This window comes from Pseudochaenichthys georgianus, chromosome 3, assembly GCF_902827115.2.
Source record: "Pseudochaenichthys georgianus chromosome 3, fPseGeo1.2, whole genome shotgun sequence".
Taxonomy (NCBI): Eukaryota; Metazoa; Chordata; class Actinopteri; order Perciformes; family Channichthyidae; genus Pseudochaenichthys; species Pseudochaenichthys georgianus.
Window position 1 is genome coordinate 23,019,458 of NC_047505.1, and position 25,622 is coordinate 23,045,079.

Sequence of the window (25,622 nt, forward strand, 5' to 3'; positions counted from 1 at the left end):
GCTGTTAAATCAAAGTGTGTCTCTGGTGTACTTATAGGATGGGTTATACTTTACGCCCAAGGTAAGGAAGGAAGGAAAAAAGGAATTGAAGGAGTCACCAAAGAGCCAGAGGGGGGTTCAAAGCCTGCAGATGAATCTTTGTCATTGGAGCTGTGATGGGTGCTGGGAGGGAAATCGCCCCGGGCCAGTCTGCAGGATCCCGTTAGTTGTTCATTTTAAATTTCTCCGGAAGAGTATTTTTTCATTGTAGACTGTGTTATTCTTGTGTCCTATATAAATCCACTCAGTGAAAAAGCCACATAGGGCAGAGAGTCACAAAGTAGTTCCCTTTCCCTTTATTTGATTTATCTAATTAATTAATTCCTGTTTAGTTAAGTGCTTCCTCATCTTTTTAATGACTCCAGAATGTCTAGGCTGAGGCAATATATAAACCGTAGCTACCGTAGAATTTCCTGTGTTCGTCATCGAGGGTTTAGGGCATGAATACAGCAGGATTACACGTGAAACCCTTCCTGTTGAGGAATGACAAGATGACGCATGCTGTTTAGTGGAGCCAGAACATTTAATACACCATCGCAGGAGACATGCACTTGCAGCACTTCACTCAGTCCCCAACTGTAGCTCTCATTTTGAAAACACATACAAACCATGAAATAATTTAGAACAAAACACTTATTAAAAAAAAGGAGGGTTACACTTTTTTATACAAGTTCATATTACTGCTTCATAAAATGTATCACACAAATTAGCTTTTTGACATAGAGCAAACCATAGGAACCGACTCAGATAAAACACTGACACTGTGCGTCTTGATAGTTAGCAGAAAAACTGTGAAGTGGTGACACCCGAGAGGGAATGTCACAGAGAGGACAAGGGAAGAAAAGTCTTTCGAGGGAGGAGGAAGAGGAGGAGGAAGAGGAGGAGGTGGAGGGGGTCTATATTTGTCCCTCTCTGATGAGAAACAATCCAAGTGTGCTGAAGAGCGAGGGATGGGTCGATCGCTAGGCGTAGAAGGTCTCTACTTTCACTGCCTGGCAGAACATTGTCATGGAGAAGACCAGGCCCAGGATCTGCACAAACACAAATCACCCATTAAAACCTGGTGTTAATGGCTTCAGATGTGTAGTCAGTGAAATGTTAGGCATAATACATGTTTTTACAATAAACTTCAAAAACATTTTACCCATATCTAAAATCTCATTACATTTATTTCTTGAATGATAAAAAGAAAAGCATCCGCAACAGCATCCAATCTGCGCAATATTCATTTCGGTTTATCGCACAGATTGGAGTTGGGGGACACACTTCTGTTTTTCTAATAAAACAAAAACTGTTTTCCTCTATCTCAGTGAAATACACATAATCGCTTCTTCAATTTGAATGCCACTCTGTTGTTACAACTTTTTCTTATTTTTTACCAGATGACTATCTAAATGCCAAGTAAGTCAACATTTGTGTTGAACAAAATATAGATTTTAAAGTTTTACAGTCATTTTCACTGTTGACATCAGATGGCCCATTTCCTACGTTTTTTTAGTTCATCATTAACTAAATGTGCGCAAAAAAGAATAGGCACCACAAAAGATAAAAAATACACAAACATCCAAACATAACATTAGCTGTAAGAGCAATAATATATTGAAAATAAAATGTTCTGCACATAACTATGCAGTATGTATGGGAGTGTGAGAATGCATCCACATTAAGCTGGTGACATTTGAGCATCTTGTATCTCTCTGTGTCAGTCTTCCAATGAAACTAAAACTGAATTTTTCTCACCCCAAAAATAAGCATAACCAAAATGGCCTCCAGAGTGTACATCCTAACATTCCAGCTTATGTTTCGATGGGGTAAACTGAAGAGCTTTAGCAAAACTGAGAGAAAAAAAACTGCTTTGTGTGTCGGAAGGGTTTAGAGGACAACTTTAAGTCCCCTCCAACTTTATCTGCCATCATTCATTTGAAATGTCAATAGAGCCAAATACACAGCTGTGGTATTAAAGTAACACGACCAAATCATTGTTAATCTGGGCCGCCTGTTGTGCAGTAGAACAAAATGTTAGAGAAAAACAAGAACAGATTTACTCTTTTTGTGTTGTTTATGTGTGTAACTGTTCATTGAGAAAAACAGTATGGAAACACATTTACTGTATTTGTAGACACAAATAATTTTCATGCATAAATACTGTTTTAAAATTCAGATGGCTTAATGTAGAAGTAGTCTGAGTATGTGTTTCCGTTGATGGATGAAATAAGGTGCTCTCGCATTCATATTAACCATTTCCATGTGTTACAAATTATGGATTTAATGGCTGTAAACCATCTAAAAAAAACCCCATCCTTTTTTCCCATTTCTATATAAACATATTGTGACATTTATTTTAAATCTGTATTGGACGACTTTGAAAAAGCTGTGCTCAACCAAACTCCTTAATGCAAAACACACAATTAATAATAATCAAAGCTAATGAATGATGCTAAAGTGTAACGTAACAATGGTAAAAACAGAAAGACATGACTGTCATTGAGTAATGACTGTTATCAGTTCCTCTAAAGTTGGCTAACATTGAACATCATGAACTACTAGTCAGATCTGATGAGGTAGCAGGTCTGCAGCAGCTGAAGATGATTTCGTAGAGTTACATTAACACGTTTGCTTTTCTTTCCTGTACTTAAAGCATACTTGAGTCAGCCAGCAAACATCTCGGATATTGGGGTGAAGTGGAAAAGATTGTGTCTTTTTCTCATTTTCCTTTTGCTGTACAGATTTTGAAGAAGGGCACAGAGGATCTAACCGTTGACTGAAAAGGAGCCTGCAGCCTCACAGGATCCTCTTGTGATGGATGCTTTGAAGAACAGAGTATTTCTCCTCACAGCTTGTGTAAACGCATCACGTACCACTTGGCTGAAAGGAGAAATACATTTTTCTTACGGAAAGTCAAATCCTCCTATGTGGTCCACAGCGGAAACACAAGAGGCTTACAAGTCCAGATAAATCCTCTGTTCAGCTTTTAATGCAGAGGACGTTGCGACTATTAGGTTTATTCATCACAAAGAAAAAGCCTCTGTCTCAGGCTGCAGATAGCAAGCACCCAGTTAATGACTGCTGAAAAAATAACTAGCACAACTTAAAACTGTAATTACCTGAGTAAGTGCTGTGCATAGAGCAAAGATCCAAAGAGCCACCAGGTTCTCATTAAGCCAGTCCTTTACCCTCTCGTAGCACGGCTGTGAAGACAAACACAAACAGCATTAGCACAAAAAAACAACAACCACAAAATGTAAGCATTTAGATATTCAGAGCTATATGATACATTACAGCAGTTATTCTCCTACTTTAGCTGTGTTATTAAATGTTCTTTGGCTAACATATTCCCAGTAGCAACACCTTTATCTTCCTTCTCCTCCTCTGACCTAATATTCTTTGGGTAAACTTTCTAATTCTCAAGCAACTCTCCACTGTCCTTGTTTCCCCTGAGCTGTGCACTGCACACAGGAGTAATGTGGATAGAGGAGCAGCCATCCACCATAGATGTCATTTAGACATGGGAATAGGCTGAATTGTTCATGTCTGGCATTGCTTGAATGTATCTTGAAGGCAGCTTGACAAAAAACCCTTTCATTGCTTCACCTTTTCTTTTGTCATAACCTAGAATATATTTCAAAATCACTTTTCAAGCTCTGGGAAAATGTCCTCGAGCAGTATAGGGTCCCAAAAAAGAAGAAAGGAAAGATAAATGAAAGCTTTAGCGCAAGTTCAATAAGGAAGACCTAACACGAGTCACTTACACGTCACTCGCTCCCTCCCCCCTCATTAAATACGAGGGCGTCACCCCTCAGCAGCCAATTGCTGCACAGGCTAAATTCCTTAAATACCTGCTCTTCCTCCCTGTCAGTTGTCACCCCTCTCGCCTCCCGTCTCCTCCAGGACAAAGCTAAACTTCCTTCTTCAGACCGGTCCCACCTACTTATCACCACCACCAGTGTCAAGACCCCGGGGATTTCATCGGAGCGGTTCTTTCCCTCCTGAATGATTATCCTGCAAACCGGGGCCTAATCGCCAAACACCATTCCATTCTCCTTTTGTATTATCATGGCAATCATTTCATTCATATGACGTGTAAACAATAAATATGTATTCCTTACATCGCGTCTCTCCGGTTTGAACTATCATTAATAGAGAAAATAGCGAAAGGCCCTTCTGGGTCAGGGATGTGAGCAAGTAATGAGAAGGGAATGAATGCTGAAAGAAAAGAAAGCTTTCTAAGAACAGTTGAAGGTGACATTAAAGCAGATGGGAGGGACAATTGCCAGGTGGTTCCTTCACCTCTTCAGAAGACATTTAAAAGATGTGTGTGCCACACTGTGTGTTTGATTATGTAACTTTAGAGCAAAGACTGTCTGACATACTGTAAAAAAGGAAAAAGGTGCTATCATAACAGTCTACACCGCTGCTCTAAATTAATTATTCATTTCTGCAGACATGCCTTCCCGGTTGTGCTTGTTTAAAAACCTCCTTACATCAAGAAGCTGAGTCAGAGCAGGTGAAACCGAACACTACTCTACATTTCACTGCTGAGACATCAGGGAAGAACAAAATATATGTTTTCCATAACACAAGGGGAAATAATTCTCTGCTGGATCAATATGGAAAGTCTTGCAGTCAGCCAAAAATGTATTGAGCTTCAGTGTTATTTATTAAACCGCAGCTAAACGGCAACCTGGACCACAGCGCTGCACCTGAGAATAAATAAATTCATATTTGTATTGTACGCCGTCCACTGCAGACTCCTATGAAACCATAAAAACAAACAAGTGAACCTGAACCTGCTGGACCAATCCCAGCACAGGGAGTGTTGAAAAGTATGCAACTTTAAAACTCTGGATACAGCTCCAGTGGGGGGCTCTCGGTGGTCCGTGCTGACACAGCAGTCTCTGTCCCGGTCTTTATGTGATTTCTCATCAGCACTCCCTTGCCTGGACTTGCTGCACCTCCCTCTCTGTCCTCCTCCTCTCTGATAAGAAGATGTTCTGTTCTGCGTAGGAGGCTCACTTTAAAGCTCGGAAAACTCAGTAGGTGTATAATTGGGCTTACATTATTTTGTGACACAGGCCGTAACAAATTATCATTAATAATATAAACCATGCCTCTCAAAACATCCCTAATCGCTGTTATATGGAAAATAAGGTTTATTTAGGCTCAGAAAACAAACTGGTTATAGTTAATGACAGTTCAAGGTCATGGTTACAGAGTAACAAAAGGTAGGTTCACTTTCTCAAACAAATGTGAGATGTCTTCCAGTCACAACTCTTCAAGTTGCCCCTTTGTTTCCTGAGTGTGGCTTGGTATCTAAGTTAGTGAAACAACCCAGTACCTATTATCAATGACGTTTGTCCAGTCAACATTAGAAAGTTTTCAAACTAAAGTCTAGAAAAAACACCCCTATTTCTATTTAGAGTTTTGCACAAAGCCAATCACTGCAAGTGTTATTTGATTGCAGCTTGGTTGCTTCACTTTTGCAGCAGCGGCAACCCCTGGTCTGTAGGAAAAAAAGTATCAGTTCAAGTACTCTCTCTGTATCAGTATCACTTTGATAGGACTAGTACCGTGCTGTCATTACAATTGTATTAACAGAGAGAAGCACGATGATGTTTCAGTATAGAGCTGCAGTGGAGGCAGATAATTATATATAACTCAGACTCACAAAGCCTCACACAAGCTTCAGTTTGAGTTTAGTTCAAATATGTAATTTTGCACAGAATAAGGTCTCACTCTTTCTTGCAGGAATTCAGCATGAGGAGCAATGATATCAAGCTAAAAGACTCAAAAGAAAAGCTGAACATATCGTTAATCAAAAATCCACATTTTTGAGAGAGTAAAATACATGCCGAAGTATTTTGAATAGTTTAATTGGACAGTTTTATACTTTTAAGGCTGATTTTATTGTGAGCGATGCATTGTGGGTTTTTTAACTGGTTGTACTTCCTGTTGCATGCTTTAATTTGGAAATGTTTAGACTTTGATTTAAATCCCTGTACTTCCGCAGTGCCTATTGACACTGACATGCCACAATTAAAAGCACCTGGAGTCAATTTGCAGGTAACAGCCCTGCCGATACAAGAAGAAGAGCAGCAGGAAGACATACTGGGAGAGACCGAGGACCGAGGACAGAGGACAGAGTGGGAGAGTGGGAGAGAACCAACCAAGAAGTGCAAGCAGCAATAAGAGAGACCACAGCAGTCCAGGACGGAGACATTTTGTGAGAAGCTGAACACTCAAGCAAAAGAACTGATTGATTGTATAAGTATGGTGACTGCTGCTTGTCTGCATTTGAACAACCAATGCTGTTATTTGTATGGCAATTGAACTCTCAATGTTCAAAACCCCCACGTTATCTACCTACAGAGGACACTTTGCTGCTTTTAAACTATGAATGTATCTGTGTGTGCATCAAACCAACATGTGTGTATATTTGTATTTGCTATCAATCAGAGCATAAGGAGATACTTTCTTGTTTTCACAAATACCTGGCTGACATAGACCTTACACCAAGGATCCAGCTTTATTCCACTCCAGTGTGTAACTGCCATTACACATGGTTGTGTAAGTGGCCTTGCTCCATTCATGTTTAACACACTTAAGGGTTACAATAAGTACTTGAAAATGGAAAAGGAAAGATATGGATATAAAAAGAAATCAGTTGTATTGAGAGAACTGTAATGGTTCAATGTAAACTGAATGAGTTCTATATCGGCGGGGCCAGCATTAATAAAACCACCAGATGAATTTTTCTTTCAGAAGGGCTGGTGGGATTCAGAGGTCTGTACGTGAAGGCCAACAAGCTGTCACCTGAAGGATGTAAATGTGCATCAATTAGAAAGATTTGCAACTGGGTTATGCAGAATGGGGTATCAGGGAAGGTATAAGAAATGCATTTTCAAAGGTTATGGCTTTCCTTTCTAAAATCGAAAATAGCTGAAGTTTGGCCTTTCCTCTGCTGAGTGGACACATTAAATAAAGCTGCAAAGGGTTTGCATTTAAGGATGAAAGGCTGTCTACTCCCACCTGTGACTATGGTGGCTTTTCGTGTCATCTGCCATTTGCAAGGGTGACAAGGTTTACTAAAGATTTATTTCAGTAACTAAACTAAAGAATGAGATGGTTTGAAAGAGGTTTTCTGGCTGACTGCAGAACATACACAAGGCAGTCTTTCGGAGTTTGATAACATTATATTCCACTGCATGATGATAAAAGCTCCACACAAGGTTCATTAAGTAGTGCCTGGAACTTTCATCAGCAGAATTTGCTTTGTCGTCATACCAACTTAGCTACTTTCTCCTCTCAATAACAATTTTTTTTAAGCACTGAATAGTTTCCCATGACAACTAGAGGCCTCCCTTTGCAGATGAAGGTCGTGTGATATGGTGAAAACAGCTACTTAAGAGACCATGTACCTCAAATTGCGTGATATGGGATATTGTATACTCTTTGAATGAAATTTGTTTTTACTTGAAATGTATTTCATTTTTAAAGAGATGTGTGACAGACAGATCTAATGTGGAGCTCAACCAACCGTGACTCTTTCTTCAGACGACATCTGGCCCACTTGATATGATTTTTGAAATAACCCGTTTTCCATTTTGTTGCATCGACTCAATAACATCTGAAGCTACGCTGAAATCATTGCCATGTTCATCATCTTCACTCATTATGATTAACAGGGCCTGTTGTATGGATGACAGAGGCTGACTACTCTGACTGTTAATTGGCCTCCGTTTGTTAATGACGACATTGCGTTGACTTCAAACTTATTTTGAACTTCCCTGACATCACTGCTGATTTTGACACATTATCTTTCATACTGATCCTCCAAATAATAGTGCAATAATCAGCTTTTGCAGTTAGCAGAGCTGAACAGCAGCTGTTGTGTAGGTTTGCTGCTTTTCTGATCTTTTCATTTTGTCTTTCTTAAGTGAACTGAATAAGTTATGAGCATTTAGATGTAAACAAGCAAAGATAGTGTTTCTTCCTTTTATAGCTATGAGACTTCTCAGGTAACGCGGGTTTAAAGATAAACTACCTTTTGTTTTATTTAGTTTAGGAAATGTTTTTTTCCGAAAATGTGTAATGCAGTATGTGCTATTGAAGCATTAACCTGGTTCTTCTGTGTTGTTTACAAACTGACACATGTATGTCCATGTAGAAATAAATTACTTTATCAGAGATACTCTAACCAATAACTTTAGAGACTAATCTTGTTCAACCAAAATACTCTACAGTTCTCCTCACCTCTTGTGTTCCTTTACATAAAGTGATGGTACTGTCTTTAAGCTAATTGCTTTCATATTTTACAGCCTACAACTTTACAGTTTGGGCTCATTAAGCACTTCTGTTAACCTTGTTTCCATCTGCATCAGGCAGCTGTGTTCAGTCAAAAAGCTGGAGCATTCAGTCGCTAAAGAGCCAGATATTTTATCTCAGAAGTTGGCCGTGATCAGCCAAAGGATAAAAGCAGGCTGAATATTAGCTAGCATTTGCCAGGTGGCCTGAAACACTTCAAACAAATGCAAATGTTTCTCCGTATTTTCTGGATATGTAAATAAGCAAATGTTCACTAAAACGTTGATATTAACTTTACAAAATGATTAAATGTCAATGTTGTGTTTACAGCTTGTTGGGCTGCCTTCTTTTTAATACACGTTGAAACATTTTTGTATTGACTGATAATGGAGCCATCAAGTAAGCCTATACATATGCTTTCTACTTCTCTAATTAAAAGGTGGATAACATATCCCAATTAAGAAAAGCTTAACTACATTTGCATCTAAGATTACATTTTCTGAGCCGTATGGTCAGGTGGGACCAATAAATCAAGAGGACCTAAAATCAAACCCTGAGGGATCTCACAGGAAACAGTGGACTAAAGATGGGAATTAAAACAGACAGAGAGCCTTTGGATACATCTGTTGAAGCCTGCAGTCAACGTCAGAAACACCTGCTAAGAATAGGTTGGTCTGCTGTGTCAAAGGATGTGTATTGTGTATACATCTACAGTAGAAGGAGTTCACAATTTGATGCATCAGCTGCCAAAAAGGACCATTAGTCAAGAGGCCTGTTTCTGTCCGATAGAGCCAGACTTACAGTATGAAACCAGACTGGCATTTGCTACAGTGAGAAAAAAGGAGCATTTGGAAGGATATTTTCTAGCTCTAGCTTAATTTAATGACTGAACACCCGTTGGGTCTAATTGTGTTAATGACAACTTTATGGGAAGAGTGTTGAGAGAGCAGGTGGTTGCTTTCACGTGAGACACAATATGCTTCAGTTCAGGAAAGCAACTGCAATAAAAGATTTCAGTGCAGCAGAGTATCTCAGGTCAAAATAAGGCGGAGTAATTAATGGTCTGAATGAGTGTGTTATTAATACCAGCTGTCCCCACTACATATTATCTCGACACACTCAATTAACTCTCCCGTAACAAATCCTAGTCTTTCTAAATCGTGTTACATATTCAGATGAATGTATTTGCATACTTTCTGTAGCAATATTACACAGCATAGTACATCATTTGTTACATATTCATTAAGACAAACTTGCAAAAAATTATGTAGCTTGTATTTCTTCCCTGTTGACTGACGCAATTCTCTGCTGCACATCCTGTTTTCACCAGCATGAATAGTCATGCTCACCGCTCTTGGCAATGTTTTTCACATGACACTAATGAGGTTAAACTACATTGCCGACACTTTTTTTCTCATCTGGTTTGCCATCAGTTATCGTTTTTAAAATGGTCAGGAGACATAGTCTGTGTGGCATTTTAATGGTTTAAAAGATGTGAAAAGAGACCTCGTTTCCACCATCAAGTGTTACGGAATATGCACCTGCAGCATTCCCAATAGATGTTTATGAATGTAAAATCTAACTCTACCACTTTATTAAGCTATGGTATTGTATATATCACCTTATAATTTATATAAGCCAAAGAATATTACCCAAATTCACACTATATTAAACTTGCTGAAATACTTTCTTTAGTTGTACAAGTACACAACCTGACAATCAACATAGTCAAGTATTGAATTGAATAAATAGCCAGTTTGAGGTTTCCTGTGCATTTAAAACGTAAAAATGATATAAAGGGAGGAGTATCGCAAACATGTCAGAGATCACAGCGGTGGACTTTTGGTTGACTATAACGCAACATACACTGAGTTATGTGGAAAAGAGACCTTAAAGATATGCATCTCAGGTATAAGACCTTTAAAGCTCAGTTTTTCTTTGTATTTGTGAAGTATTTAACAACATCTAACATGTTGCCATTTATGGCGCATTTCCACTGCAGCGGGTAGTCCCGTTTAAGCGTCCTTAATCGTCCTCAAGCGGCCAGGCCAGTTTTTGGTGGCCTTTCCATATAGCGTAGCACCGGCTAGCGGGTACTTTTTCCCTCTTTTTTACGGCCCCATAAAATCGTGGTTCTATCAGGCCAGGGCTGAACTAGTGACGTCAACACTCTCGACTGCTGATTGGTCAGAGAGAATCTTCACAAGATCGCGCGCGAGATCATCCCTAGCGTCGCATATATATCTAGAAGCAAGCTTGCAGCATTTTTATACACAGCATTTTTTGACGTTCCTACATCTCATTGGGGATGATAAAATCCAGCGGGAGCTTGACGGAACAACTCGAAATGTGAAAGTGTTCCAGGATGTCTCTGCACAGATGCCCCGCCTACACTGCGTTGCTACCCCAGGTCCTAAACTGTAATGGAAATGCGCCACGGCCTCGGACGGCCAGCGAGGCAGCCCGAGCGAGGACGCTTAGGGACGCTTAAACAGGGCTACCCCGCTGCAGTGGAAATGTGCCATAAGTAGTGTGGTTGCTTTCTTAAGTTTATGTCACGTTCTTCACAGTGAGCTGAAAAACTGATTATATGTCAGATGAACTTTAGTCGCACCAGCAGTCAAGTTCTTCTGGACAAAAGTGATTAATTCAGCTATGAATCCCTCACTATTGGCTTTGCTTAATTGGACAATTTTGGGGCCAAGTTGTTTTTCAATAGAATACTGTTTACTTACTTACAATTTTTTAAATCTCCTTGGTACCAAAAGAAAAGCAGACATTTTAAGTCATATTAATTATGTTCCCTGAATGATTTGGGATTAAATGAGGAATTAGCCTGCCTTTGGATATTACAAATTTGCATTTAAATTAAATTAGACTAACACTGGGACGACCCCACTCACTTAGTTTTTCTCTTAGTTTTTCTTTTCTTCATTTTTTGTTCTGTACCTGAAATAAATGAAGACTTGGTTCCCTGACACAGGTAGAAACTAACCAGCAAGGATCAACTAAACATTTTGTTAAGTAGGTTGTCAAACTCTAATCAAACTTTGCCTAATAACGGTTGCTTAGTGTGATCTGATACTGCTGGGAAATGTGTTTAGCAAACAAAGATATATACAATCCTGTATAAAATGATTAAAGTTAGTTATGGGTAGTGTCTTTTGGAAGCACATGTTGGTTTTGATGGCAGAGCTTACCGCTGTCCACCATGTTCCTGGGTTGTCCAGGCCACAGTTGTCGCTGTACTCCAGGCAGCAGGAGTCCGGCACGCGGCTGGCGTTGTAAACCTCAAACCAGTCTGTGTGGTTGGTGACTCCACAGCAGCGAAACTGCATCAGAGAAACACAATGAGTCAGGAGAGTCTGGCCTTTTATCACTGTGACACTAAAATACTAATGCATGATATCTCCACTAATGGAAACTAAATTATTGACCTGAATAGAATATGATTTAGTGGGCAACACAATCATATGTGCTGGGCGTAGAAAACATTTAATCTTTCTGATATTGAGCTGCAACCCCTTTTGGTACAATCCACATCTCATTTGTCTCAGAGTCCTAAAATCATTTTCTAACTCGCCTGTTTCTTGTTATCTACATCTTCCCCCTTTGTGATTGCTATGGATTTTTGATAAGGGATCATGGCTTCCACCACAATTCAATTCATCAGTGTACTCGGTGAACTGATAAAGTGCCCCTGATGTTTTGTGCATTGACTGGACATTATTTCCACACAGGAATAACGTTGCTCGAGCTGCTCCACACGCTGCTCTGTGCACAGAATCAGAGATTGTGTGTTAATTTAAAACTCGCTCATTTAAGAACGGATCAATTCTGCAATTTATCATGAAGTACAGCTCAATTTGGATATCCAGAAAGCATCTGAAGCATAGTTTTAAGTTTGAGTATATAACAAAGGCTTGAAACAACACAGCCGGAATATTCAAGCGTGTTTCACCTTGAAAAGTTTACAACAATTGAGGCAATGTTACCCTTTATGATTTATTATGCCGGCATTATGCGCTTTGTACATGTTTTTACTACTTCTCCTCATGTGTGAAGATTCTCTTCCATTCCATAAGCAGCCATTAATAATATCCAGGGTGAACTTTGCTCCAGGGACATCTGCTGTATAATCTATTCAGTGACTCAGCATGAACAAGGGAAGCCAGGGAGGGAGAAGGGTGATAGAAGGAGAGCTGCCTTTAATGGACTTCCTCTCAGCCAGACTGTATAGAGCCCCATACATTCATACAGGAAGAAAGTGCACATTCATTGTGGCTCATTCCAGCTACATTTGTGTTACTGTGTTACTATCCTGTATGCAGAAAAAAAAACCTTCTATCTAAAAAAAAAGAAAGGCATATTAACACCCACACATGCATACATTAGCATATATTATTTGCATAGCAATACATTTCTCTCTAGTCATAATGCCTCTGCAGTCCCTATACGCGCACCCACATGCACAATATGACTTGCAGACACTAAACACGCATGCACACAAACTCGAGCCAAACACTCGGTGATAACTGAGCATGTGCTAATGGAACCAAACTAAAGCACACAGTCTGATATGAAAAAGGTCTAAAGAGAAATCTACAAGTACAATCTATCACTTCACCAGCAGCGGCATCCGTCCTCCGCAATCCTTAATTCCAAATCTCTATTCCACACATTACATTGTGAAGAAAATATAAATAAATAATACAAAGGGAAAAGCACATCAAAGTGAGAGCTGGAAACAAAGATTACCTCAGAGAGTCTACAGTGTTTGCATGAATCTCTCTGGCGGCATTTCACCACAGCATTTAAACCTGCAAAGCTAAAAGTGCTTGTTGTTGTTGTTGGTTGAGACATTTCATACACTTTTAATGATGCCATTTGGTTTTAGATAGCCAGTATTTTATACCAGCCTTGTTAATGTCCAGATCCCGTTGGCTACAGGAAGGATTGCAGTGTTTTATTACAATTAGATTTGATTGAAATCAATTGGCCCTTCAACATTTGACAACTCTGTTTTAATAAAATGTGATCACAGTGGAACAAATGGTCAAGCCTTGCCAATAAGTAAGCACTGCAACAATTAATAATTTAGTCATGTATCTGAGCTTTTGACAAGGCAATTTGCAAGACTTTTTAAATGGCATTGAAGTTCATTTTGAATAGACTGTTTTGTTCCCAATAGATGTTTTTTTAAGAGCTTCATCACCTCAGCAGACAGTGACTGAGAGGAAAAAAAATGTATTAAAACGTCTGGGCTTTGTGTGATAAATAACTCAGAACTTGTGCTTTATATCAGCCCTGCCCGTCCCCTCCAGTGGCCCCACAACTTACATCAGTTTGTACTATCATCCAGGCGTTGGTCAGACCCACGTTTCCCTCCGTGCCGAAGAGCTGCAGGCCCTTCTTCAGATCCCTTTGGGCGTAGTGATCAATCTGATAAGACAGGGAAGGAAAAATGGCTGTGTCAATCACTGTAATTTAACATATTTCATTTCTACCTGTGTGAGTTCGAGTTTTCAGGGAACAAATGAACTCAAAAGCTAACAAATAACCCAAAATATTCCCAGTTCTCCTCGAAAACAGCAGTGCAATCTGATACAATAATATATATAATATAATATAATATAATTCTTATCCAATTATTATTACAAAAGCAGTATTCATTGTTAATCATTTATTTATGGTAGACCAAGGCTTCACATTATAAACATGAATATAATAGAAATAAATAACATCTTATTTTTTCTCTAACAGGGCAGGCCATTTGTCTTGGTCTCACAAACAATAACACAATACAAGGAAAAAACTAAACTCAATATAAAACACACATTACAAATACAGCATACCATGGGTTAATAAAACATATTGAAATATCTCGGCATGGGAATACTTTGGTGCTGTTGGTTTATTGTATTGATTGCACACACAAAGGCTCCCTTTATCTGTATTTGTGTTTGCCCACTTTCTTGTCTTGCATTGGGCATTTAGTGACATTAAAAACAGACACGTTGATTCCTGACTGCCTGCAGTTTCTCCTGCCAAGCACCAGAGGTGGAGGAAGTACTCAGATCTTTTACTTATAACACAAATATCATAGTGTATTACAATTCTGATACAAAAACCCTTGAAGCTAATCCTACTAAATTATATAAATAAACATCCAAAGATGAATATCATTGGACTTAGTCATGCATTAATGTGTTCATCTCTTGATTGTTGTAGCTGGTAAAGGTGGGGTTAATTTGAATAAAAATTACAAACTGCAAGGTAGCTATTAGGTTATTTAAATGTTTTATGGATTTAGAAAAGTAAAATATTAGTAGAAGTATAAAGTGACATAAAGTACCTCAAAACAGTACTTAAGCAAAAGTAATTGGTTGCATTCCACCAACACTAAGCACAACTAAATGAACCGATGCTCATACTCTGCTAATAATTCCTACAGTGTTTTCACAAGGTATTAAGACTAACAAAGTTTGGCCAGCAGTGGAAACAAATCCACTTGAAATCCACTGCTGAAATCGGCTTTGTCTGGGCCAACATACAGTGTCAAGTTGTTCAATAAACAAGCTACACGCAGATCCATGCAGGCTTCATTTAGAAGCTTTGGATCAGCAGTCAAGACCTAAACAAACAAGATAAAAACATTTAACGAAATCAGCTTTTCTATCACAGAAAACAAACTGTAGGTGAGAACACAGTCACAGAGATAAACATGCTCAACGCGAGGCAATGCACGGGTACTGAACCTAAAATACATACATAGTTTACAAATCAACAATACAATCAGAGAGAAACACACACACACACACACACACACACACACACACACACACACACACACACACACACACACACACACACACACACACACACACACACACACACACACACACACACACACACACACACACACACACACACACACACACACACACACACAGGCATACACACACAGGCATACACACACAGGCATACACACACACACCAACACGTTCTCACTCTCATCCCGTCACATATTGACGGACGGTCAGGGCCCCTCCCCGTTGCTATATTACGTACAGGGTACCCCTTGCCCGTCAGGCTTCTACGGGCAGGGCGTCCCATAGACCTTCATTGCGGACACAGCGGACCCCTTGCCCGTCAGGCTTCTACGGGCAGGGCGTCCCATAGACCTTCATAATGCCTATTTTAAGGTTCATTTGGCCATTAAAATGCGTTTTGATCTCATTTTATGCGAGTAATGAGTTTTTATTTCTGATTATTTGTGCAGTACATGTACATGATGTTTAGTTTGCTAGTTATGACGAAGATTACTTCATGAATGTGTGCACATTCATGGTTGCTAAGGTGGTTGCTATGGACGCTGCAACAGCTCCCAGACCACGTGATCAACAACAATGGCTGTCCTTCGTGTTATTCTCGGTGAAAATGCCTATTTTAAGGTTCATTTGGCCATTAAAATGCGTTTTGATGTCATTGTATGCGAGTAATGAGTTTTTATTTCTGATTATTTGTGCAGTACATGTACATGATGTTTAGTTTGCTAGTTATGACGAAGATTACCTTACGTCTGTGAGGAAAATACACGGGGCTCAGAGCCTCGTATTTTTAAAATCTTTTTTTCCTTCTAATTTATTATTCTTTTCAAAATAACACACTGTTATTTACTCACCAATAACACACAATTATCCTTGCTTTTATTTATTGGTTTAATTCAATAATCTCGGTCTTTTTTGGTGTTCGTCAGGAACTGAATTTCAAAATAAAAATAACCGGAAACAGACGTAGGCCTATAAGGGACATTTCAAGCATCATTGCGATTGTCAAAATGTTTGAGTTTAGGATGGCACTACACTACACTACCCAGAATCCCCAGCTATCGTTTAGGACTACAGTCCCCGTGATTACTCTTCAAGGTCTGGGATTGGATGTTGGAGTGGCAGTGCGCCAAGGTTACAGCGTCAAACAGCTGTTTGAAATGGAACGAAACCACGCCAGACTATCCAAAACTGGAATCGAACGCCCCCCCAGAACTACACACTACACTATTGTGTTTTGCAAAATGTTCTATGGGACGTCTCTACTGAACGTTTTCGTTTTTCCCACAATTAGAAGTTGCCAGTATTAAACACATTGGTGTTATCAAATGTAAAACATATAATTAATAAATGGGTGAAAATCGCTGTCCATAATGCGCAGCATCAATATATAGCATTAATATACCCACATGACCACTCATTGATACTTTGCAATTCTACTCCACTACAATTCAGAGGGTAACCTGGTATTTTTACTCCACTACACTTATTTGAGTTACTTTGCAGATTTGGATTAATGATGTGAAATATAAACAACCCTTAAATCAGACTTTAGTTACACCTGAGTAAAATTCAGGTAAGGTGATTGTCAAGTGCCAACAATCAGGAGAGATATTTGATAGTTGGTGCTTGAGAAGATTAAACATGTATCTGCAATTGACATGAATGGAAACGAGTAATAAAGTATATTAATTACTCGTTATTCTCTACTAATAGTTAATTAAAGACTGTATATTATGGCTATTTTGCACATCCCTTTCAAGATTTCAAGATTTTAAAGGTGTATTGACATATCATACACAACTTACGGTGTAGTTATGAAATGAATGAAAAACTTGGGTCACAGGTCCCTCAACAGTGCATTACAAGACATCTATCAATATGTGTGTACCTCCACCATTAAACTGTCATATTCTGCACATTTCTTATTCTATCTACATACATAAGAGTATAATCCATATGTATAATATCAGTTAAAATAAGTGCTTCAACATAGTTAACATTGCAGGAAAGCAATATTTTAGACGTTAAGTACTTTGTATTTATCTGTAGATAGATACCCCCAACGTTTTTTTCTTATTTAAAAGAAGACCGTAATCTGTTATTTAATGTTTAAATAAAGGTTAATTCGTTTTTCTGTTTTGCACCTCCTCCTATTAATATCTTTATACATCCTGCACTAAACTGTTTTATTGAAGAGATCACTTATAGTATCTTCTTGATTTTTTATATTCTATATTTCTATCACAGACCTTCTACTTTCCCCCTATGAAAGTATATGTACTCTTAATATTTTTTTAATCAAATATAACACGTAAAAACAATAATTCAATAACGTGCTTTAACCACTAGGCACACAAGGTACACACAGACACTTGTATGTACAACATCTGAAGATGTGTAGTTTTATTCATGCTTTCACATAATTTTACAGCATATTGCTATACTATTTCAGACTCAGTATTTACATTCTTACATTCAAAATTCAATCCAATTCAAATCAGTAATATCTTTAAAAACTACAAGTCCTATTATATCAGCTGTGCACCGTTATGGTGTAAATATAACCTATCTATGAATTATATCAAATGTAAAAGTCAGCCGAATTAGTGTTGATACTGCAAGGAGACGTATTGTGTGAAGAGAAATTGAGAAGTTTTTTAATTGTTGATATATTTATGATCCACGTCAAGTAGGCCTATTCAGTTTCGGCGGCATTTCTTCAGTTTTTCCAAAGGTCTTCTCATCAGGGCGCTCTAAATAAAGAACTACGGCATATCTGTAATATGTAATGCAGCCGAACCGTGTATTACAATGCCGTTATGTGATGACTTTCAAAGAGAAAAGCAAGAACACTCGGAATTAAGTATTATTTTAGTCTTTTCAAATGTTTTCCGGATTTCATCTAATATAAACACCAAACCCCAGCATGCATTGCGGGTAAAACATCCAATCAGCGTAGCTGAGAATCTTGGGTAATCGCTCGAAATGCCCACGTCAGTTTCCGGTTATTTTTATTGTTAAATTCAGTTCCTGACGAACGCCAAAAAAGACCGAGATTATGGAATTAAACCAATAAATAAAAGCAAGGATAATTGTGTGTTATTGGTGAGTAAATAACAGTGTGTTATTTTGAAAAGAATAATAAATTAGAAGGAAAAAAAGATTTTAAAAATACGAGGCTCTGAGCCCCGTGTATTTTCCTCACAGATGTAAGGTAATCTTCGTCATAACTAAACTAAACATCATGTACATGTACTGCACAAATAATCAGAAATAAAAACTCATTACTCGCATACAATGACATCAAAACGCATTTTAATGGCCAAATGAACCTTAAAATAGGCATTTTCACCGAGAATAACACGAAGGACAGCCATTGTTGTTGATCACGTGGTCTGGGAGCTGTTGCAGCGTCCATAGCAACCACCTTAGCAACCATGAATGTGTACACATTCATGAAGTAATCTTCGTCATAACTAGCAAACTAAACATCATGTACATGTACTGCACAAATAATCAGAAATAAAAACTCATTACTCGCATAACATGAGATCAAAACGCATTTTAATGGCCAAATGAACCTTAAAATAGGCATTATGAAGGTCTATGGGACGCCCTGCCCGTAGAAACCTGACGGGCAAGGGGTCCGCTGTGTCCGCAATGAAGGTCTATGGGACGCCCTGCCCATAGAAAATGACGGGAAAGGGGTACCCTGTACGTAATATAGCGACGGGGAGGGGCCCTGACCGTCCGTCAATATGTGACGGGATGGGAGTGAGAACGTGCACACACACACACACACACACACACACACACACACACACACACACACACACACACACACACACACACACACACACACACACACACACACACACACACACACACACACGCACACACGCACGCACGCACACACACACACACACACACACACACACACACACACACACACACACACACACACACACACACACACACACACACACACACACACACACACACACACACACACACACACACACACACACACACACACACACACACACACACACACACACACACACACACACACACACACACACACACACACACACACACACACAGAAGCTGCTCAACCTTGTTTACATATTTAGATGGTCGATCCCATTAGACATTGATGCATTGATCTCCACTGACCTTGCTCTTTACTGCACCGCAGTCTACATCGAACTCCTTGTTGACTTTCAAACACCCAAAAAACAACATGACCTTCATTTTGGCAAACAGCATGTCAATGTTGAATATGGGTTGTTGAATTCATTTTGTGGTGAACCTTGGCAGTATAATAAGTAATTTAAAGGGATATAGAGGATATGTTTTTTGACCAGAGGTCTTTTTAGCCTGTGGTGGATGAAGTACTAAGATCTTTTAATTAAGGTTTTACCCATTTGACTATGTTTTGCATTGTTAATCTGAATATTCAGAGATACCAAAGCTGTCAAATAAATATAAGTGGAATATCTGACTGAATCCAGAAGTCCAAAGTAGCATAAAATGGAAATACTCAGGTGAAAAACAAATGTGTACTTGATTTTACCTGAGTAAATGTATTTAGTAACTGTCAACCACTGTACTGTATGTGGAAAAGCTTTCCAACATTTAACACTCACTGTAATACATAAAGGAGGCGGTGGAAAAAGATTACCATGATCATGGATCCCAACACGGGGGCAGTAGCCATCATGAATACAAAGTGTTGTGCTCTCGACAAATATGAAAATGAACTTTATTATCCTTAAATGATCCAAAAAATATTATGAGTTTAATCAATCAATTAAATGTTATAAATAAAGCCCAATACTCCAAAAATACACATTTGTCTCAGGGTGCTTTACATCTGAACAAATTCAACACCCTCTGTCCTTACATCATTTAACAAGGCAAATCATGAAGCTAATTCTCCCAGCATTGTGTTATATAGAAAGGGACTCATAACAATCAGACAAAAGACACAGTTAATCGGAAAGGACATATTGAGGAAATCAAGAGAAACACTGAATTAACATAAACGGACACACAAAGATGTGACACTCTTTATGTATCATGTTTCATCTTGTCTGCCTGTTTCTTTTTGGTTGGTTTTTTCAAAATGTGATTTAACAACAGTCCATGTTAATCACAGAACAGTTTGCTCTATAAATCTGCCTCTCACAACATTGCGTGGGTGTGTTGACTGTATACAAATAAAATGAATTCCAAAGCAATCTGACACTCTGAGGTGGACAAATAAATGTTACAGGCCCACTTTTCAATTTCATGCTGTGCCATTTAGAAAACAATAAAACTATCATGAAATGTTGCGCTCTTGTTGCCCGGGGAAACAGCAAACTGTGAACTATCAAAGCAACACATTTCCAGCCAACACAAATTAAGTGGTTCTTTTTTGTCATGGTTAAAAACCTGTCTTTGATCAGATAATGTTGTAATTTGCATTAACAGCTGATGGGGTTTTACTTCAAACACTAACAGTGGTTGAAATTTGGCATTTAATTCTCCATTCATTGTTTTTGATTAACCTTACATTCAGTAATTCCCTATCAACCAAGTGCCCTTTAGTGTCTCTTTTATGCAAGTGAAACCCTCATAAAGGAGCAAAAGTAAGGGGAGATTTTTTTTAAAATATTGAAGTTGAAAGCATCAATCTGGTGCACTTTGAGAGCAACATTAACCCTACCTTAATAACACCTTAAAGCAGACAAAAGGCACTGGAGAACACTCATTAACACCCTTTAATGAAGCAAACTAATGCCTTAACTCACTCAAATAGTCAATTACTTATTAAGGTGAAACGAATGTGCGTAGAGTTTTAAAGGATGCGGATAGTCTCACCTTGATTCTGGCGCATTGCTTATCGTTTTATAGATCTATTCTCATCCACCATCTATGTTTGTGACGTAAAGAGTGTAAGAGTCACGTTTCTGAATCGGACACTCTGAGTGGATGCAGTCACAGCCAATCGGATTCAGAGGGTTGCCTGTCAGTTCTGTTGTCATGTGTACTGAAACGAGAGCCGGTATAATTCCACGCGCGAATACAAAATACAAATTGGAATACGTTATTTTAGTGTCTTAAAAGTAGACTGAGGTATGAAGGGTTAACGTTACATCTTAGGATCACTTTTAGTCATGTTCTGTATACATACTAACATATAAGGGTATACTTAGTGTGGTTACTCCATGTTTACTAGCTATAACATTAACGTTACATCACTCTTTTTCACTTCTTACTCAGTCAGCCAGAGTGCAGATATCACCATTAGATTCACAAACCTGAAACATCATCCATTTATTGACTGTTGGTGATGACATTGTTGTCAGCTGCTGATACTGCTGCTGCTGCAGCTTGTGGCGCCTGCTTCGATGAAAATAACTTTCTAATATCCATAACTGTAGAGGCTATTAGCTTAAAACTCGTCAGGCACTAGGAAGGATCACTTCTTCTTCAGGGAAGGCTACGCAGTACGCAGGCTAATGTCCCACAGTGGCTGCCTCTCTGGTGGACTCCGGTACTGCACATTACTCCCGAGACGTTTTAAAAATAAATAAATAAATGTATTTAAAAAAAAAAAAAATGTTTAAGTGAAACATCCGGGGCTTTTCAGAAAACATCCGGGGCTTGAGCCCAAGTAGCCACCCCTAGCGCCGCCACTGCCTCTCATTCTAGCTCGGGTTTAGTCTGTAACTCGTAAAATATCAGGGCTTTCTTAGCAACTCAGGATTGAGCTGTAAATAGCTTTGAGACAGGAATACAAACTAGCTGATTAACGGAAACAAGTAGCTACAATATGGGATTAGTTTTGTATCATAAAGATAAAGCAACACTTTCTCAGAATAAAGCAAAACTATGAGTTTAAAAAAAGAAAATAAACTGAGTCAAGCAAAATAAAATACATTTCAAAAATAAAACTATAAGTTGCAAACAAATCATTTGTGTAATCATGTAAACTATAAGTATTTTTTCTTTGTTTTAACATAGGTTTTTGTTTCCAGTTCTTGTTTCTTCTTTCTCAATGATCAGACTTTTGCTCTCGCTGCAGCTTTCTCTTTTGCGCTCCCTCATTTTTTGTTTGAGATTCTGACACAAACCTCCCAGGTGGGCGGGACTTTCAGGGGCTACTCAGTTTTTGAGTGACAGCCCAGTCCTCCAGCGATTGTACAGTGCAGGCAGCTGCGGTGCGGTAGCTAGCTGAGCGTGGACAGAAGACCCCCAGAAGAACCAGCATTTCAATTATTATAATACTACAAGTGAAAATATATGTAAATGTTGATCATTTGTGTTGTTTGTGCTATACGGTCTGTTTCTTTATTGTGTTAAGTGAGAAGTAAAGCTGTGCTATGAAAGTTAGCTTGTGCTACCATTAGATCCATAACAATGCAAGCTAAGTAGCCTAACAGTTAGCTACATAGCTAGCAGTGAGTGAGCGTTCAGACACCGGCGCACACACTCAAACGCACTCGTGTGCCTGACTCTACCAACAGGTTTTCATGATTCTGTTTAGATATGCAAGTATAAGCCATGATAGCTTATTTTATTAACATGCTAATTTGATATGAAAATCAATGGAGGCTGAGTTAACTTTGTAGGAAAACCTACCGTCCATGACTGCCCCTGAGCTGTTTTATTTGTTAACTTCATATTTTTCATTTCCTAAAACATTTATTTTCCTCTCATATTAACAGTGTGGATCATTGAGACAGTGTGGCATCCAGAGTCTTATCCCGTTTCCCCACTTCCTCTGAGGGGACAGCACGGAGGGGGGGCATGAAGAAAGAACTGCACCAGCTTCATCCACGCTGGCGTTACTGTTATCACTTGCTCAGTGTCATTTCATTTGACCAAATGTCTTTACATATACATTTAATAGATTTTATTATTATCCAACTTTTTGTTTTATGTCCTTTTATTTAAAACATTCTTTGAGACTTCATCTTCTGGTTCACATTTCAATAAATGTAATTTGTATAATCACTCTTTTGTCTTTATTCTACATGAAAATGTTAGAGATTCCATTCAAATCTGTTGATTATTCATATCTTCCTCAGGCTAGAAATAGTATGTAGAGTTGTTAATGCTAAATGTATATCATTTTATCACAGGATATAGAATGAAACAACACCGGTTTTATCCATTGTGTATGAATGCTTCAGCTCTTCAGACCAACATAGTAAGATGTGAGCATGTTCCTAATTGTGTTGGTATGCAGCCTAGGTCTGGTCTGTTTAATAAAGCAAATCTGCCACTTTTATATTGCAGAATGTGTTCAATTAAAGCAGTCTTTAATTGTTTGTCCTAAACATAGCAATATATGCTTTTGAAATGTAACATGTCTTTGAAAAATAATAGTATACAGTTTATATTGTGTATCACCTTTAGTTTAAAAATACATAGATGTGTTTTTTTAATCTATAAAATAAATAGACACACTTTATCAATCACAAATTGGGAAATTATTTAACAGCAGCAGTGTGTTCAGGTATTACAATATTTAAAGTTGGAATAAAGTATGAACTACACATCACAAGTATAATGCACTGCAATCCATAAGATAAATCCGATATGTTCATGAAAACTCCCCAGGAGACACCGACACTAACATGGCCGAGTGGACTCCGGAGTTTGCTGCATGAGTTGCACTGTATGATCTGTGGTGTAGTGGGCTGTCACTCAAAAGCTGAGTAGCCAATGGGAACACACCCCTGAAAGTCCCGCCCACCTGAGATGTTTGTGTCAAAATCTCAAACAAAAAATGAGGGAGCGCAAAAGAGAAAGCTGCAGCGAGAGCAAAAGTCTGATCATTGAGAAAGAAGAAACAAGAACTGCAAACCAAAACCTATGTTAAAACAAAGAAAAAATACTTATAGTTCACATGATTACACAAATGATTTGTTTGCAACTTATAGTTTTATTTTTGAAATGTATTTTATTTTGCTTGACTTCGGTTTTTTTTCTTTTAAACTCATAGTTTTGCTTTATTCTGAGAAAGTGTTGCTTTATCTTTATGATACAAAACGAATCCCATACTACAAGAGGCTACAAAGCTACAGAGTTCTGCAGAGTCTACTGATAATTCCCTGTGAGTTTGTCAATTTGAGTTATTCCTTTTCACAGAAAGCAATACACAGTTTTATTTTAATAATTGATCTTTAAATATTGTGCAAAGCCATTTTCAGTGCATGTTTCTTGCATGTACTTCACATCCACTTATAGGTGGAATCCCATTCACAGTGAAAATAAATGCTTTTGGTTTAAAAATATTTATCATAATTTGGATGCCTCAAAGAGACAGAGATGAAAGAGAAGTCTAAATGAAAGAAAACATGACACAGATGATTTCCACTGATGCTATAAACTACTGCGTGCATCACAGCTCTGGCAAAAGGCAACATACAAGCTGATGCAAGAATCTGGCATAGGGAGCACTTATTTCCTATTTGACTGGGCTGGATAAAGTCTTCTGAAGTTGTGCTAATCAAAAAGAAAAGAAAAGAAAAATACTTTTATTTAATCTAAGTAGGTCATTAGTAAAGACTGAGTCCTGTGAAAGTGCGTAGAGCAGAATGTGCCTAGGACACGGCTGTTCTTTTAGCTCAGTATTGATGTTGTCCTCAGGACTTCAGTCACCATTTAACTACATCAGGCAAGTCAAAGATGGGCGATCAATTATTTATATGGCGGGTATACAAGGAGAGATAAGAGATGTGTATGGAGAGGAGAGAAGAGGAGAGGAGAGGAGAGGAGAGGAAGGGAAAGGAGAGGAGAGGAAGGAAGGAGATGTTTATTTAAAAGTAGATGGGAAACACGGCAGAGAGGGTGTTGTTAGAACACATTTAAACATGGGAAAAGAGAGAGAGGATGAACCAGAAGATGAAGCAGAGCAGGGATATATAAATGCAAATCCACTGTGGGGCAGATGAAGTGGTTTTATGACTCCTGGACTCTGTGAGACAGTAAGAAGCTGAGAAAGAGAGCTTTTCCATCTGTGACAGAACAGGATAAAAGACATTATGTTTGAAAGAAACACAAGAAAGAGATTTCAGAGGAGAGGAAATAATGAGAGAAAAATGGCTCAATTTACTTGCTCTCTCCAAACAGTGGATGCCCAATCCCTGTGCCATAAATGTTAGAGGAAGGAAAAATCAGTGATACAGTAAAGTAGAAAAAGGCATTGAAAAAAAGGAAAGATCCGTGCTCATATTCCCTGCAGACATACAATTTCACTTTCCGACGCCAAACTGCATAAAACATGTGCTAAAATGACGTTGTACTGTAGATGCTAAAAGCGTTTTTTTTTTTTACATTACTGATTCATAACTTAAAATACTGCCTTCAACTTTGGAATACATCACTGCACTGTCAGCTTATATCACAGGATCACCCAATATCAAGTTTGTATTAAATGTTTATTTAAAA

The 25,622-nt window shown here is 38.4% G+C and overlaps 1 protein-coding gene across 2 annotated transcripts in view; it reads right to left on the reverse strand.

The window, feature by feature from the left end:
- Nucleotides 1–556: 556 nt before the first annotated feature.
- tspan4a (tetraspanin 4a) overlaps nucleotides 557–25,622 on the reverse strand; it is a 155,286-nt gene continuing 130,220 nt past the window's right edge. For both annotated transcript variants that reach the window (XM_034103199.1, XM_034103191.2), the window contains 4 exons: nucleotides 13,681–13,782; nucleotides 11,541–11,672; nucleotides 3,144–3,227; nucleotides 557–1,070 (listed from right to left, as the gene is read on the reverse strand). In XM_034103199.1, the coding sequence (XP_033959090.1) occupies nucleotides 1,002–1,070; nucleotides 3,144–3,227; nucleotides 11,541–11,672; nucleotides 13,681–13,782 (387 nt within the window). In that variant the 3' untranslated portion in view covers nucleotides 557–1,001. The remainder of the gene's footprint in view (nucleotides 1,071–3,143; nucleotides 3,228–11,540; nucleotides 11,673–13,680; nucleotides 13,783–25,622) is intronic.